General features: G+C 51.8%; 1 protein-coding gene across 6 annotated transcripts in view; it reads left to right on the plus strand.

Moving 5' to 3' along the window:
• Positions 1-14,889, plus strand: part of IQSEC3 (IQ motif and Sec7 domain ArfGEF 3) — a 118,599-nt gene that overhangs the window by 24,984 nt on the left and 78,726 nt on the right. For all 6 annotated transcript variants that reach the window (XM_077953240.1, XM_077953241.1, XM_015150700.3 and 3 more), the window contains exon 2: positions 9,597-9,680. In XM_077953240.1, the coding sequence (XP_077809366.1) occupies positions 9,597-9,680 (84 nt within the window). The remainder of the gene's footprint in view (positions 1-9,596; positions 9,681-14,889) is intronic.

A 14,889-nucleotide genomic window follows, 5' to 3' on the forward strand; every position in this document is an offset into this window, starting at 1 on the left:
CTGTATGTCTATTCTTATGCCACCACTGCACTGTCTTAATTTTGGTAGCTTTGGCCGGGCGCGGTGGCTCAAGCCTGTAATCCCAGCACTTTGGGAGGCCGAGACGGGCGGATCACGAGGTCGGGAGATCGAGACCATCCTGGCTAACACGGTGAAACCCCGTCTCTACTAAAAAAATACAAAAAACTAGCCGGGCGAGGTGGTGGGCGCCTGTAGTCCCAGCTACTCGGGAGGCTGAGGCAGGAGAATGGCGTGAACCCGGGAGGCGGAGCTTGCAGTGAGCTGAGATCCGGCCACTGCACTCCAGCCTGGGCGACAGAGCGAGACTCCGTCTCAAAAAAAAAAAAAAAAGAAATTTTGGTAGCTTTATTTTCAGTCTTGAAACCACCCAGTGAAGTCCTACAACTTGTTCTTGTTTTTCAAAGTTGTCTTGGCTATCCCCTCCTCCTCCCCACCCCAGGAATTAGAGATTTCTGAAAAATAAGGGTTTCTTTTCTTCCTATTTATTAAGTTTAAATAGAAAAGGCTCTTTGGAGGAGGTGAGAAAATTAAGAGAAAGTGGAAAAAAAGAAATCCAGTCCTCAGGCCCCACCAGCAGTAGTGACGGTGGTACCAGGATGGGGCAGGTGACCAGAAACAGTTTGATGATTTCTCCCTTTTCCTGGAGCTCAAGGCAGCTCCTTCAGAGAGGTTCCCTGGCTGTTTCCTTCTGAAGGCTGGGGATTCAGTCTGCTGTCCTCAGCGTGGTGAAGGGAGGGTGATCCTCCTTCAGAGTTGCCCCCCGGGGCTTCCGGCTTGGCCTCCTTTATTCTCCTGATGGGAGCCCCCCTGCTCAAGCCCTCGCCTGCTTCTCCCACTGTGGTACTGCACTCCTCATCAGTTCTTCTAAACCACTCAACTATTTTTATGGCCGTGCAGTGGAATCCTGAGTCTCAAACTAAATATAGATGTGGGAAGTGAGAGCGCACAGCCTCCTGTAATCCTGTGAGCCTGGCTCTGGCTGCGACTTTCTCAGCCCCTTGCCGCACTTGATGCTCCTTCCCATCTGGCCAGCTGGCCCTGGCTGTTGCTCCTCTGGCAGTGCTGCTCGCTCCTCTTCCTGGTTCTTTAAGAAACAAGGAGACCCAGCGCGGTGGCTCATGCCTGTAATCACAGCGCTTTGGGAGGTCAAGGCGGATGGATCACGGGAGCCCAGGAGTTCGAGACCAGCCTGGGCAACATGATGAAACCCTGTCTCTACAAAAAAGTCAAAAAGAAATTATCTGGGTGTGGTGGCACATGCCTGTGGTCCCAGCTACTTGGGAGGATTGCTTGAGCCTGGGAGGTTGGAGGTTGGAGGTTGCAGTGAGCTGAGATCGCGCCACTGCACTCCAGACTGGGCAATGGAGTGAGATCCTGTTTCAAAAAGAAAAGAAAAGAAAGAAACAGGGTTCTTTCCTGACTGACCCCTAGCTTCCCCTCTTCCTTCAGGTCTACGCTGCCTCCTGTGCAGACCTTTGACTCCCATCTTGCTTGGGAGATGCCTTGGAATTCCCTGAGCCAGCTGCTCCTTGATGGCCAAGGAACACAGCCTGCTGCCCTGCTCCAGTCTCGTTCCCAGAGTGCTGCAAGCTCCTGCCCAGCCCAGCCTCACAGCACGACCAGGGATACCCAACACATAAAAACCTCATTCTGGGCCCCTAGACTACCTCATGTTTAGGTTTTACCACATCCATCCAGCAGTGCAGCTTCCCCATCAGTACTCGTCAATATGGGGGATTTGGGATTGCTAGAGCCACAGGGGACTGAAATCTGCTTCAAGCCATTGGCCCTGGAAGAAGCCTTCGGCTCGGATTCTGTAAGCTTCCCTCAAGAAAGCTTCCCTCAAGGAACGTGGCCCAGTCTCAGTTCTTGGCCTTTGGAAGAGAAAAAGCCAAAGACTGAGAATGGCCATGTTCCTTTTTCATAGGGGTCCTTCCATTGTCAATTTTCTTCGGCCCCCTTCAGCCACAGAACTCCCAGGGTCACAGCCTTGGGCTGTGGTTCCCACAACTACAATGTGATTGATACCCCCAGACTGTGCGCCACAGGGGCTCTGAGAATGCCCCTCCCAGGCTCATGCTGTGAGGTAGATTGGGGGCTGTATCGTTCCAAGGCCTAAGGCACTTGAATGGTTCCCCCTGCTGCCCCCACCCAAGTGTGGTGATTGCACTCGGGCCTATGGGGACCTCTCTCGTTTCTTTACTTCGCCAGCAGCGATGGGTCCTGGCCCCTCTCCCTAAAGGCCCCGCATCTCAGGGATTTGCTCAACCTGCTGGGACCCTGTCTCACCCTGCACTAGGCCTCAGTTTCCACCACAGTGAAATAGGGATGCAGAGACGCTGCATGCCACCGTCTGCCCTGGTGACGAATCAGGTACAGAGAGCTGAGCGTGTGGAGTGTGGAGCCCCGGGAAGCAGGTTCTGAGAACAGCTGGTTCTCGCTGTATTGAGGATACATTTTCTGCCTCTTGGTGCTCACAAAATGCAGCACTGGTTGATTTCAAGGATGCAAGAAGCATTATCTGAAGAAGAAATACTTCCTTTCTTTCTGTCATTTGCACAGATGAAATAAAAGGGCTGGGTCAGGAAGGTGAATGAATAAAAAGTGCTTTTGTGTGGCCTTTGCCTTTATTATGTGCCTTGCCATTCACTGTTGTATTTGCTCTCCTAAAAGCCCTGCAAGGTGCAGGAGCTACTGTTATCCTAGCTTTACTGGCAAGAAAACTGAGACTTTGAGAGATAAGGGACCTAAATGAATGCACACAGGGACTGTGACCCACCTGTGGAGAACTGGTACACCTGGCATGGACCCCCAAAAGCTTTGCTGGGGTGTGAGGGTGGTGGCAGAACCTCAAGCCAGCCCTCCTGAGGTGAGAAAGCCTTACTCTGTGGGCAGAAGCAGGTTGTGCCCACAGTCCCCTGCCTCCCAGGTGGACAGATTCTGATGGGACATCCTGGCAACAACCTCAGGTTGGTGCCACCAAGAGATCCTGTCCGTTCCCTCCTGTCCACTGCTCACCTTGCCAGCTCCTGGCATCCCGTGTCCGTCTGCTATGGTGGCGTGTTCCGGGGAGGGTGGGAGGAGAGCAAGGCAGAGAAAGACGGGAAGGCTGTGGCCTGAAGACTAAGGATTCAGGAAGAAGCTTGGGGGCAGCATCGGAGGATGACCTAGGCCGTGATCCCTCTACCCACAGTCTCAGGGCAGCTCCTTTCCAGCTACAGCCAAACAGGAGCTTGGGCCTTTCTTGATGTGAATGTTCTCCGCTGTGGTTTGAATGTTTGTCCCCTCCAAACCTCATGTGGCAATTCAGTCCCAGAGTTGGAGGTGGGGCCTAACTTGAGGTATCTGGGTCATGGAAGTGGCTTCCTCATGAGTAGGTTAGCACCCGCTCTGGGGAGTTGGGGGTGAGTGAATTCTCGCTCTGTTAGTTCCCCTGAGAGCTGGCACCTCCCTCCCCTCTCTCTCTTGCTTCCTCTCTTGCTATGTCATCTCCGCACACACTGGCTCCCCTTACCCCTCCGCCATGAATGGAAGCAGCCTGAGGCCTCACCAGAAGCAGATGCTGGAGCCATGCCTCTTGTTCAGCCTGCAGAACCATGAGCCAAATAAACCTCTTTTCTTTGTGAGTCATTCAGCCTCAGGTATTCTCTTAGAGCAGCACAAACAGTCTAGGGCATTCTGTTATCTGGTGGACTCCCCGAGGCAGGGACTGCAGTGATGCTTCTTTGCATACTAAAGCATTGAGTGCCATCATTATACCAGGCCCTGATCTAGGCACTAGGCACTCCCTGTCCAGCCTTGGTAAATGAGCACATGAATGCCCACTGGCCAAAAACCCTTTGAAGAAGAGTGGTGGGTATGATCCTTGACAGGCGCCTGCCTGGGGCTTAGGCTTGCTACTAACTAGCTATGTGACCTTAGGAAGCTTAAGCTAAGACATGCCCAGGTCAGGAAACTTAGACCATGACCTTAGGCAGGGTGGGTGGCCAGGCTGGTCAAAGGCAGGCAGGGCAGGACTTACAATTCAGCGTGAGCTAAACCCGGAAAGAAGACAAGAAGCATTCTGGCCTAGGCTGAGGAGACCCAAGGAGCAGGAGGTGGACAGAGGAGCTCAGAGGTAGAACTGGAAGACAAGCTCCCCTCTTGGCTGAACTGTCCCCCAGTGACAGCAGAAGCCCCAACACTACCAGCCCAAGCCCAAGGTGCTGAAGGACATGGTCCTTCTTGCTGAAAAATATTCAGTTACCTATCACATGTGTCACTGCAGCTGAGTCTGGGGACTTGGGAGAACCAGCAGGTGCCTGCCCTCAGTGTCTGGACAGAGGAGTGGCTCCCAACCTTGGGAGGAAGCCTCTGGGAAACAGAGGCAGGATCAGAGCAGTCCCCCCAGGCACCACTGTGCCAGCCTATGACCATGTGGGTGAGCTTTCCTTCCTGAAATGTCAGTGCTGTGGGTAGTGAACAAGCCATGCCTCTTTGCCTATGCTCTTGATGGCTTTCGTCAGGAATTCCAAACCTGCCCTGGACCCAGGAGCAGCTGGAGGCCTGGAACTGGGGGTGTAGGCTCTCCATTGTACTGCGCACCTGGGTCCACCTGCCCCGCATTGTCTGGGCTCTGGGCCCTTCTTGCTCCTGCTCCATCTCCTCATTCGTTTTCCCCTTTTCTTCAGGCCAGGAAGCCTGGGTGCTATCGAAAGATGTTTAGGTTTCAGACAGTTCTCTAGTCTTTGACTTGCCCCAGGAGTGAACCTCGGGCTGGAAGACTGACCCGGAATTTTGGCCAGGGAACCACTGCAGATAAGTCCCTTCTCCACTCAGCCTCAGTTTTCTCATTTGTGAAATGAGGGCTCAGATTCAATTATTTACTTTATTGCCCTTTAAAAAAGTTATATTTGTTGCATCTATTATTAGTCTATGACCTACTGATTGTATATAATCTGTAACAAAAAATAAATTAAATGAACAGAAGTCCAAGATGAAAATTGCCCATGATCTATTCTGTGAAATGACATCAATATTTGTGTTGGTTTCTGACATTTTCCAGCTCTTATTCAGGTTCACATTCAGTTTTAACGGATTTACGGTAATATCACACATGGGAATTTCATATTGAGTTTTAATGGATTTACGGTAATATCACACATGGGAATTTATACTTAACACTGTCCGTCAACATTTTACCCTAAGCATCACTTTTCCTTTTCCTACCTCTGTCTTTTTCCCCTGCTCTCATCTGCTGAGGTACAGTGTTAATAGTTTAGTTTGCATTCATATATAAGTAGAGTATACATTCAAAGAATTTGCATTTGGTGAGAGAAGTCATTTTTTATTTTATAAAATTGGGATCACTCTTTATAGATTTCTCTGCTTTTCTCATTTAATAATATGCTGTGGGGCTGGGTGCGGTGGCTCAAGCCTGTAATCCCAGCACTTTGGGAGGCTGAGACGGGAGGATCACGAGGTCAGGAGATCGAGACCATCCTGGCTAACACAGTGAAACCCCGTCTCTACTAAAAAATACAAAAAAAAACCTAGCCGGGCGTGGTGGTGGCGCCTGTAGTCCCAGCTACTCGGGAGGCTGAGGCAGGAGAATGGCGTAAACCCGGGAGGCGGAGCTTGCAGTGAGCTGAGATCCGGCCAGTGCACTCCAGCCTGGGCGACAGAGCGAGACTCCATCTCAAAAAAATAAATAAATAAATAAATAAAATAATAATATGCTGTGGAAATCCCTCCAGACTGCGGGATAGAGTGCTAACCAGTTCTTTTTTAATAGGTGGCGTGATTCCATGGTACGGTTGAAGGTATTACAGTTTATTCAACCATTTCCTGATTGATGAGGACTTTAGCTGTTTGCATTTCCCCCCCACCTCCCCACCACCACACTAAAAACAATGCTTCTGTTGAAGAAAAGAGTCAAACTCTGTAAAACATTTGAAGAGATTTATTCTGAGCCAAATATGAGTGACCATGGCCTGAGGCACAGTCTCAAGAGGGCCTAAGAACATGTGCCCAAGGCGGTTGGGCTGCAGCTTTGTTTTATACGTTTTAGGGGGACATGAGACATCAGTGACTTATGTAAGTAAGTGAGAGTGAACCACGGTGTACATTGGTTCAATCTGGAAAGGTGGGACAACTTGAAATATGGTGGGAGCTTCCAGGCCATAGGCAGATTCAGAGATTTTCTGATTGACAATTGGTTGAAAGAGTCGTTACTATCGAAAGACGTGGAATCAGTAGAAGGGAGTGTCTGGGTTAAAATGAGACGGTGTGAAGACCAACATTCTTATTATGCAGGTGAAGCCTCCAGGTACGGGCTTCGGAGAGAAGAGATTGTAAGTTTTTCTTATCAGACTTAAAAAGGTGCTAGACTCTTAGTTGATTTTCTCCTGGATCAGGGAAAAGACCTGGAATAGGAAGAGGATTCTCTACAGAATGTAGATTTTCCCCACAAGAGAGCTTCCCAGGCCATTTCTGAGACGTATTTGCAAAGCTAATATATAAAAGAAATGTATTTTGCTGTAAAATAGTTCAGTTTCTTTTAGGGTCTGCTATCGGTCATATGATGCTGTACTAGAGTCAGGTTGGAATTTGCTACAGATTTTGTCTCATTGCTACAAAGAGTCTGTTTTGTCACTCTTAAGAGCTCTGTTAAGACTGTTTTAATGTTTTTTGTTAAATGTTAATGCTGGCCAGCTGTGCCTGAATTCCTAAGGGAGGAGGGGATAAGGAGGCGTGTCCTACGCCTGCTTCCCATCATGGCCTGAACTAGGTTTCTTTGGAATGCCCTTGGCTGAGAAGGGGGTCCATTCAGTCTGCAGCAGGACGGGCCGCAGACAAAACCTCTCAGACCCCGAGTTGTAGAAGGAAGGGCTTCATTCAGCTGGGAGCATCGGCAAGCTACTGCCTTAAAATCCGAGCTCCCTGAGTGCACAATTTCTGGCCTTTTTAAGGGCTCACAACACTAAAGATTTCACATGAAAGGGTCGTGATTGATTTGAGCAAGCAGCGGGTATGTGACGGGCTGCATGCACCGGTGGTCAGAGAGAAACAGAACAGGGCTGGGAGTTTCATGGTGTTCTTCTATACAATGTCAGGAACGTGGGTTTCTAAGTCATGAGTTGATTTTTAACTACTGGGTTTAGGCCAGGCAGACCCAGGCCTGGTGCCGGGCTGCCTGTCTTTGGTTTTACTTCATTGTTTTTTTCTTAAAACAGGTACTGAGTATAAAACAATATAAAACAATAGGAGAGAGTCTCTCTCTTTCCTCAAGTCAACTGGAGGGCTTAGAATTTTGTTCTTGGTTTACATTTCCATAAACATTTCGTAATCCACATCTACATAGACAGTGGGTCGGGCACCCCTCTCTCCACATCCTCTCCAGCACTCACAGTTAGCAGTCTTTTTAATGTGTGCCAGCCAGTCTGCTGGATGAGAAATGGCATCACGGCATGACTTTAATTTGCATTTTCCTATTTACCAGTAAGCGTCTTTCCATTGGTATGAATTTGGTCTTGATTTGAGTTTGTGAGGCAGAATAGCAGAGATGTAAACCGTATTTGTGGGCTGTTTGGGTTTCCCGTTCTGTCAACTGCTGTTCCTATTCTCTGGCTGTTTTTTCTGCTGGGTTTGTCTTTGCACTATGGACGTGCTGGAACTCAGTGCAGAGTGTTAACTTGCCTTCTGTCAACATTTTGCACATATATTTTCCTAGTCTATCATTTGTGTTTTGACTTATTAGGGTATTCGTTTTCATACAGATTTTTTTCTTCATTTTACGTAGTCAGACATGTTTATCTTTTTTTAATGGCTTTTCAGTTTCCCGTTTTGTTTTTAAAATCTCCTCAACACATCAGCTATATTCCTAAGCTTTCTTCTGATTTTTTTTCTGTTTAATTTCTCTCATTTAAACATATAACCTTTCTGGAATTTATTTTTTGTCAAATTAAAGGTTGGCTCAGACAGGTGTGATGGCTCATGCCGGTAATCCCAGTGCTTTAGGAGGCCAAGACGGGAGGATTGCCTGAGGCCAGGAGTTCGAGACCAGGCTGGGCAACATAGTGAGACCTCTGTCTCTGCGAAATTTTTTAAAATTAGCTGAGCCTGGTGGCACACGGCTGTAGCTGAGACAGGAGGATTGCTTGAGCCCAGAAGGCCAAGGTTACACTGAGCTATGATCACACCACTGCACTCCAGCCTGGGCAACAAAGCAAAGCCCTGTCTCTAAACAAACAAACAAACAAACAAAAATTAAGATAGGCTCCAGTGTTCTTTCTTCCATGCAGATAGCCAAATTCAGCATTTCCTGTCTACACTCTCAGACCCAGTGGGCCCCCAACAGGTGGCTGGGAGGTGGCTACCACATTTGGGGCTAGGAGGTCTGGGAAGTGGTACAGATGCCCCTCCCCCAGCCATGGCGATATTCTACTTTTGTTGTTTTACACAATAGGCTTCCAGTAAAGATTTGGTTTGGACAAAGTGTTCTGAAGCTGAAGGAATTTTGAAAATCCCTTTCAGATGATCTCTGGGGACCCTTCCAGGTTTGACATTCTCTGACTCAATAATGCCCAGGACAGCAACTGCTTATTAAGGAAGAGAAGGCAATGGCTCGGTGTATCTTTATCCAAAAGTAATTTCAATACTGAATTCTAGGTTGGCTCAAAGTGGATATTGGAATCACAGCATTTCAGAGGTGGAAGGGACCTCGGAAATCCTCTAGTCTAGTGCCTCTCAATCCTGGCTGCCTTTAGAATCACCTGGGAGTTTGTTAAAAAGTCCTGGTGCCCTGGACTCATGCCAGACCACGGAAATCAGAGTCCCTGGGGGGAAGGGAAGGGTCCAGGCATAAACTGTTTTAAAAATCTCCTCGTGATTCTAATATACAGCTAGGGCTGAGAACCACTTCGCTAGTTCAGCTCCCTTATTTCATTAGTAAGTCAGCTGAAGCCCAGAAAAGGTGAGCCACGTATGACACAGCTGGCTAACTGTAGGGTTGGGACTAGAACCCAGATCCCTGCCTCCTGGGTTGACTTTTTCATCTACACCAAGTGCCTCATCAAGCACCACTCCTTGGATGTTTAGCTGGTGACACTAAAGTCCCTGTATGAATGTTTTGTAACTTTGTATATGATCAGCTTAAAAGTATTCGCTGCATGCAATTCTGTGCATCCTGGAGAAACAGACTTAGTTCTACCTTGGAGGACCATGGTGGAGAACAGGGTCATAAAGAGCAAACTGTGATAACAGAGCAGGACGTTTGGTACGTGCACGTGAGAGCGCCTGCTGCAGGGAGGGCTGCGGAAATGGGAAGGGTGAGTTGCCAGGGAGGCCAAGGAGGCTTCACACAGGAGGTGGCGTTTGAATTGAGCCTAGTGGGGGATTGAAGAGGACTCTGATGGACAGAGAATCAATGCTGCACTCTTGCCCGGGGCAGTGATTGGCTGCCTGAGTTTTACGCAGGGGCTCGAAAGGGCAGGGATGGGGGCAGCAGGGTTTCAGGGCAGAAATGCTTTAGTATCAGGCAGGGTGGGGACCCAGCCTGTGTCAGGCGCTCTGATCTCCCTCTGCTCTGCCCGCAGGAATGAGACCGTGCTGCACCAGTTCTGCTGCCCAGCCGCCGACGCCGAGCAGAAGCCGGCCTGCTCCGACCTGGCCTCCCACAGGTGGGAACTGTGGCCCTTCCTCCATTCTGCACCCCCACCTTGCTTCCTGTTGCAACAAAGCACATACCACTGCACTAGCTACTGGGCCTCCTCCTCTTGAGTCTCATGTGGGGTAATTTGTTTGCTTTCACCTCCTTCCTCAGACTTCAGTTTCTCTCTGCTCCCTCTGGACCCCAAATGAGCCATTCCCAACGTTTAAGGTCATTATGCCCTAGCGATCACACCCCAAACGTATGCTCCTTTCTCCTGAACAGCCCATGTAAAATCTAATCTTCGTAAGCAGCCAGGAAAATTGGTTTGATTGGGGATATTCACGTATCTTACACGGTAGGGTGCCTGGCACACAGTGGTGTGCGCTCAGCCCATGCATAGTGCCCAGCCTTCGTCTTACATCAAGGATTTATACTTTTCTTTCTGGTTTCTCTTCTTCCAGTCAGCCCGGGTGCCTGTCTTTAATTTTCAGGATCTCTCAGCCCTGGCTACATTAGTTGACAGCCTTGGGATGGAGTGGGAGTGTTGAGGAGTCAGGTTTTAGAGCCATAGTCCTAAGCTTTCTCCTCTGTTTTTTCCTGGGTTCTCCTCCTGCCGTCTGCCTCCCTGTCCTCCTTCCTGGTGCTCCCTCTCCGTCCTGGGATCAGCCTTCTCCCTCCGCATCTGCTTCTGTCTCTCTGCCCTTGTGTTTCTGGTTTCTCCTCTTCTGTGCCCATGTTGTGCTCCCCGCCCGCCCCCGGTGTCCTCTGTGACAAGTTTTGGGCCAGGCCTGGGGACATAAAGGCACATAAGGCCAACTTGGACCCTTGAGAAGTTCCCCATGCAGTGGGACATTAGGATACCCTCAAAAGGAAAACTGCTCACCTGGAAATTAGAAGGAAGAAGAGAAATGGGAGAATGGAACGGTGGAGGGGGAAGGAAAGAGGAGAGCGTGGAGATGTGGAAGACACCAGGACGCTGTAGAGGAGGACCCTGACTGCCCTGGCCCCTTCCCATGAGCCCTCACTGTTCAGACACATGGCCCGAGTCTCCGGCCTAGAAACTGCCTTCCTTGGTGTGGGGGAGAAGAGAGAAAAACTGTCTGGCCTGCCTCCAGCTCCATCAGTTCAACTCAGTTCAGTAAGCACTTTATTGATACTAACCAAGCACCAGGCCTCAGTGAGGATGGAGAACACACCCTTGAGAAGCCCAGACCTGGCAGGGGCGGGCAACAGAGATGGTCCCTTGGGTTTCCTGTGGTCTCCCCTCCCATCCACTGTCAGCCTGCATGCTCGCTTACGCACCAGCACTCCCCTGCTGCCTGTGTGGTGCCCACCTGCAGCCCTAGCTCCAGGTGGGAAGGAGTGGCAGAGAGGCAGCCCCAGCAGCATGCCAGAACGCCAGAACGTAGGTAGATGTGGGGCAGGGGAGGGGTGCTGCCCTCTCAAGGGGCTGGGGCTCCAAGGGACTAGGGTTATTTTCCAGTGTTTGAGGTGGATGATAGGAAACCCATGATCTTAGTTTCCAAGAGGTTTGTTGTTCACCTTCCCCTGGGAGGTGTGGGCTTTGAGGTTGGGGACAGGGGGTGCTCTGGGGAGGGAGTGTGGGAGGTGGGAGATTCTCTTGAATGTTGGTTCATGGAGGGGCTTATACACCCTGCCTATGCGGGCCCTCCCCCTGGGTGGGGACAGGAGGCTTGCCCCCCAAGATGGTCCAGGGCTTCAGCTGCTGTCTGTCTCTCGTTCCCAGTTACTCCACGTTGTCCTGTCTGTCTGATTTGTAGTTTCCTAGAGCCTGTTTTTGTCTGTCTGTCTCTGTCTGATGTGGCTTTCTTGGCCTCTCTGAGAGGAGTCCCTCTGGATGTTTTCTGGACAGCCCAACAGTGTGTGTGTTTGCTCTTGGCTTCTTGGGGGAATTCTATCCTAAGATAAAGTTTTCCCTGATCAGACTCGCAGCATCCCTGCTCCCAACCCTATCAACGATTCCTTCACCAAACCTCATCCCTTCCCCTAGTCCAGCTGTCCCACCTCCAGAGCACAGCCACAACTTCCCAGCAAGCTCCTCTAGTGGAATGTGTCACAGTCAGAGGCCAGCCTGTGGGGCTGGCACAGGCGGGTAGGTCACATAGCCCTCTCGGGAGATCTGGTATGGGCTCCAGCTCTGAGACAAGCCAGGCTCCTCCTCCATCAGTCTGGCTCCTCCCCTGTCAGTCTGGCTTCTTCCCTGTCAGTCTGGTTTCCCACTAGCTCAGCCAGTAGGAATCGTGGCCTCCTGAGGATTTCTAGGATCAGCCGTTGGCGTCTCTAGGAGACCCCAATAAGGAATCCAAAGTCAGTGAATCAGGTGTCAGGGCCTTTGGTGTGCGGACTCAGCCAGCCACAGGATCTCCCTTGCCATCCTCCTCTGCAGTCTGGCTAAGGTCGGCCCCCACTCCAGCTCCAGGGCTGAGCAGGTGCCCTCCCTGGGGCACTGCAGTGGCTGCTCCTCTGGCTGATCAGAGATGTAGAGATGCTGCTCAGCCCAGAGGAAAGTCGGCTCCCTCCCAGAAAGACCCAGGGCCAGAAGAGAGCCTCATGGCTCCCGAAGAGGCAGAGAAGCCTCAGCCCTACTGAGGCCAGCACAGCCTTCCTTCCCCAGCCACCTGCAGAGGAGCAGCTGGGGGCTGGGGTCAGGGAAACTGTCTTGGGGCTGGGAGCCTGACAGGGAGTGGTTCTCCCAGCAGCAGGAACCCCTGAAATTGAGCACATCCAGAAGTGTGGGTGTCTGCAAAGGGAGGCTGAAGGGTGGGCGTCAGCGATCTGGGGTACAGTGGAGCAGCTATGGGGCTGGCAAAGCCCTGCGAAGCTGGACGACCAGATAGAGTTATTATGGGTTCTGCTCTGCCCTGGTTCCCCACACCCCGCTAGGAAGGCAATCTATGTCTGCCAGGGTAATTAGGCCCTCAGGTGGGAGCTGGGGGTGGTGCCTCCTCCCAGCAGCCAGCCAGGGAGCAGCAACTGCGTGCCAGGCTCTTTCTCGCCAGAAAAGTTCGCCCCGTGGTCTTTGCCCCTACCGACCGCCTCCCTGCTGCCAGCTAATGACAGGGCTTTATTCTGGGGCGCTGAATAGGCCAGTAATTGCAGCCCTACTTTCGATCCTGCGGGCTCCCTTCCCTTTCAGGCTCTCAGCGACATTCAGAACAATGACCCAGTAGCTGGCCAGCTGCCTCCCAGCATAGAGCCCATTTGTCTCAAGGGTGATAATGGGGCCAAGATGAGGAAGATGGGCTTCTATTAGAGTAATGGGAGGAGGCGGCTGTGGGAGAGGGTGGGGCTCAGGAGAAGCAGGCTGGTTTCAGGAGCGAGAGGAGGGCTCAAGAAGGGGAGAAGGGCTCAAGAAGGAGAGGTGGGCTCAGGAAGGGGAGGCGGGGCTCAGGAGGGGAGGTGGAGTTAAGGACGGGGAAGCGGGGCTCAGGAGGGGAGGCGGGGCTCAGGAGGGGAGGCGGGGCTCAGGAGGGGGAGGTGGGGTTCAGGGGGGGAGGCGGGGTTCGGGGGGAGGCGGGGCTTAGGAGGGGAGGCGGGGCTCAGGAAGGAGAGGTGGAGTTCAGGAGGGGGAGGCGGGGCTCAGGAGGGGAGGCGGGGCTCAGGAGGGGAGGCGGGGCTCAGGAGGGGAGGCGGGGCTCAGGAGGGGAGGCGGGGCTCAGGAAGGAGAGGTAGAGTTCGGGAGGGGGAGGTGGGGCTCAGGAGGGGGAGGCGGGGCTCAGGAGGGGAGGCGGGGCTCAGGAGGGGAGGCGGGGCTCAGGACGGGGAGGCGGGGCTCAGGACGGGGAGGTGGTAGGCAGGAAACAGAACAACCCCTAGGCCTCCAGAGCAAGAAGGGATCTGGGTAGGGGTCTAAGGGGCACTCTGAGCCTCTGCTAACTGAACTGACTCACTGCTGGTCCTTGCTTCTTCCTTTTCAACCACCCCATCCTTACTCCAAGATGGAAGACCTATTGAACATACCATTTATTGAACGTGCCAGGGACATGGTGCTGGGCACTCTTGATATTTTTATCTCACGTAATTCTGTGAGATAGGTGTTATTCCCATTTACAGATAAGGAATCCAGGATGGAGAGAAGTTAGGTATCTTGACCGAGAGACCACTGCTAATTATTTCTGGAACTGGACAGTGAACCCAGGTCCAACTCCAACACACAACCTCTTTTCACAGAGTTGCTGCTAGAATTTTTTTTTAAGCGCTCAAGAGAAATCCTCCCAGCCATTTCACTGGATCTTAAATAACATGTATTTTCTCTGATTATAAGTCATACACGCTAGTTGTTGGAAATGTGGAAAATACAAAATATAAAGAAGAAAATATAAATGGGACTTCATCATGTAGAATTAACTGATGTTAGTATTTTAGTGTGCAGCCTCCCAATGTTTTATTTTTCTCTGCGTTGGGTTTTACATCCTCCCCACGCCAATCAAAAAAAAAAGAAAAGAAAAAAGATTTTGTAATCTGCATTTCCCACTTGGGCGAGGCGTACTGCGCCCCTTTACAGGGGCTCCTACCCTAACCAGTCCCTCCCGGGCCACCCACCCTGGTGGCCCACGTGGCTCGCCTCGTCGCCGCTAGGCAGCAGCACGGCAGGGGCTCTGCCGAGGCCTCCACGTGGGTTACCCCTTCCGAGAACGCTGCGGGAGAGCCCTGCATTAGCATAGCTGGAGCATCTCCGCCTCTCCTGCCTCTTTTCATCGGCCGTGATGGGGCCTGAAGCATGATCAATGGACCAGCCAGTGTTTACCCAGCGATTACGGAGCAATTAAATTCTCAATCGATACAGCTTAGTCTTCAAACAGCTGGGCTGGGGCGCCGCGGCCTCACGTGCCTGCTCCAGGAGTGGCATCCAGGCTGCTGAGAAACCGGCAACACCCACTGGTGGCTTCGGGTGGCAGCGTGGGTCGGTCGGGCGGTACGGCTGCGTCCTCTTTCCCTAGAAAAGGGCAGAAAAGCCCTCGGCTTCCCCCAGAGGCCCTGTGGGGCAGGCCCACCCTGCCTGCCTGGCCCCAAGCCCCGGGTCTCTGCCTCCCGCCCCGGGAAGGCCATGGCGGCAGGGGAGGTTAAGGGAAGTTTTCTTTGTCTCCTTCAGGGTTCACTGGTTGGTTGGGAGAGGACTTTGGAGAGGTTGGGATGGGGTGAAAATCCCCACAAGGCCCCTGCAGTGGCGGGAGCATCTTGCCTGCTGGCGGGGCAAGCTGGGGGGCGGGAATCCT

The sequence above is a fragment of the Macaca mulatta genome, chromosome 11, assembly GCF_049350105.2.
Source record: "Macaca mulatta isolate MMU2019108-1 chromosome 11, T2T-MMU8v2.0, whole genome shotgun sequence".
NCBI lineage: Eukaryota > Metazoa > Chordata > Mammalia > Primates > Cercopithecidae > Macaca > Macaca mulatta.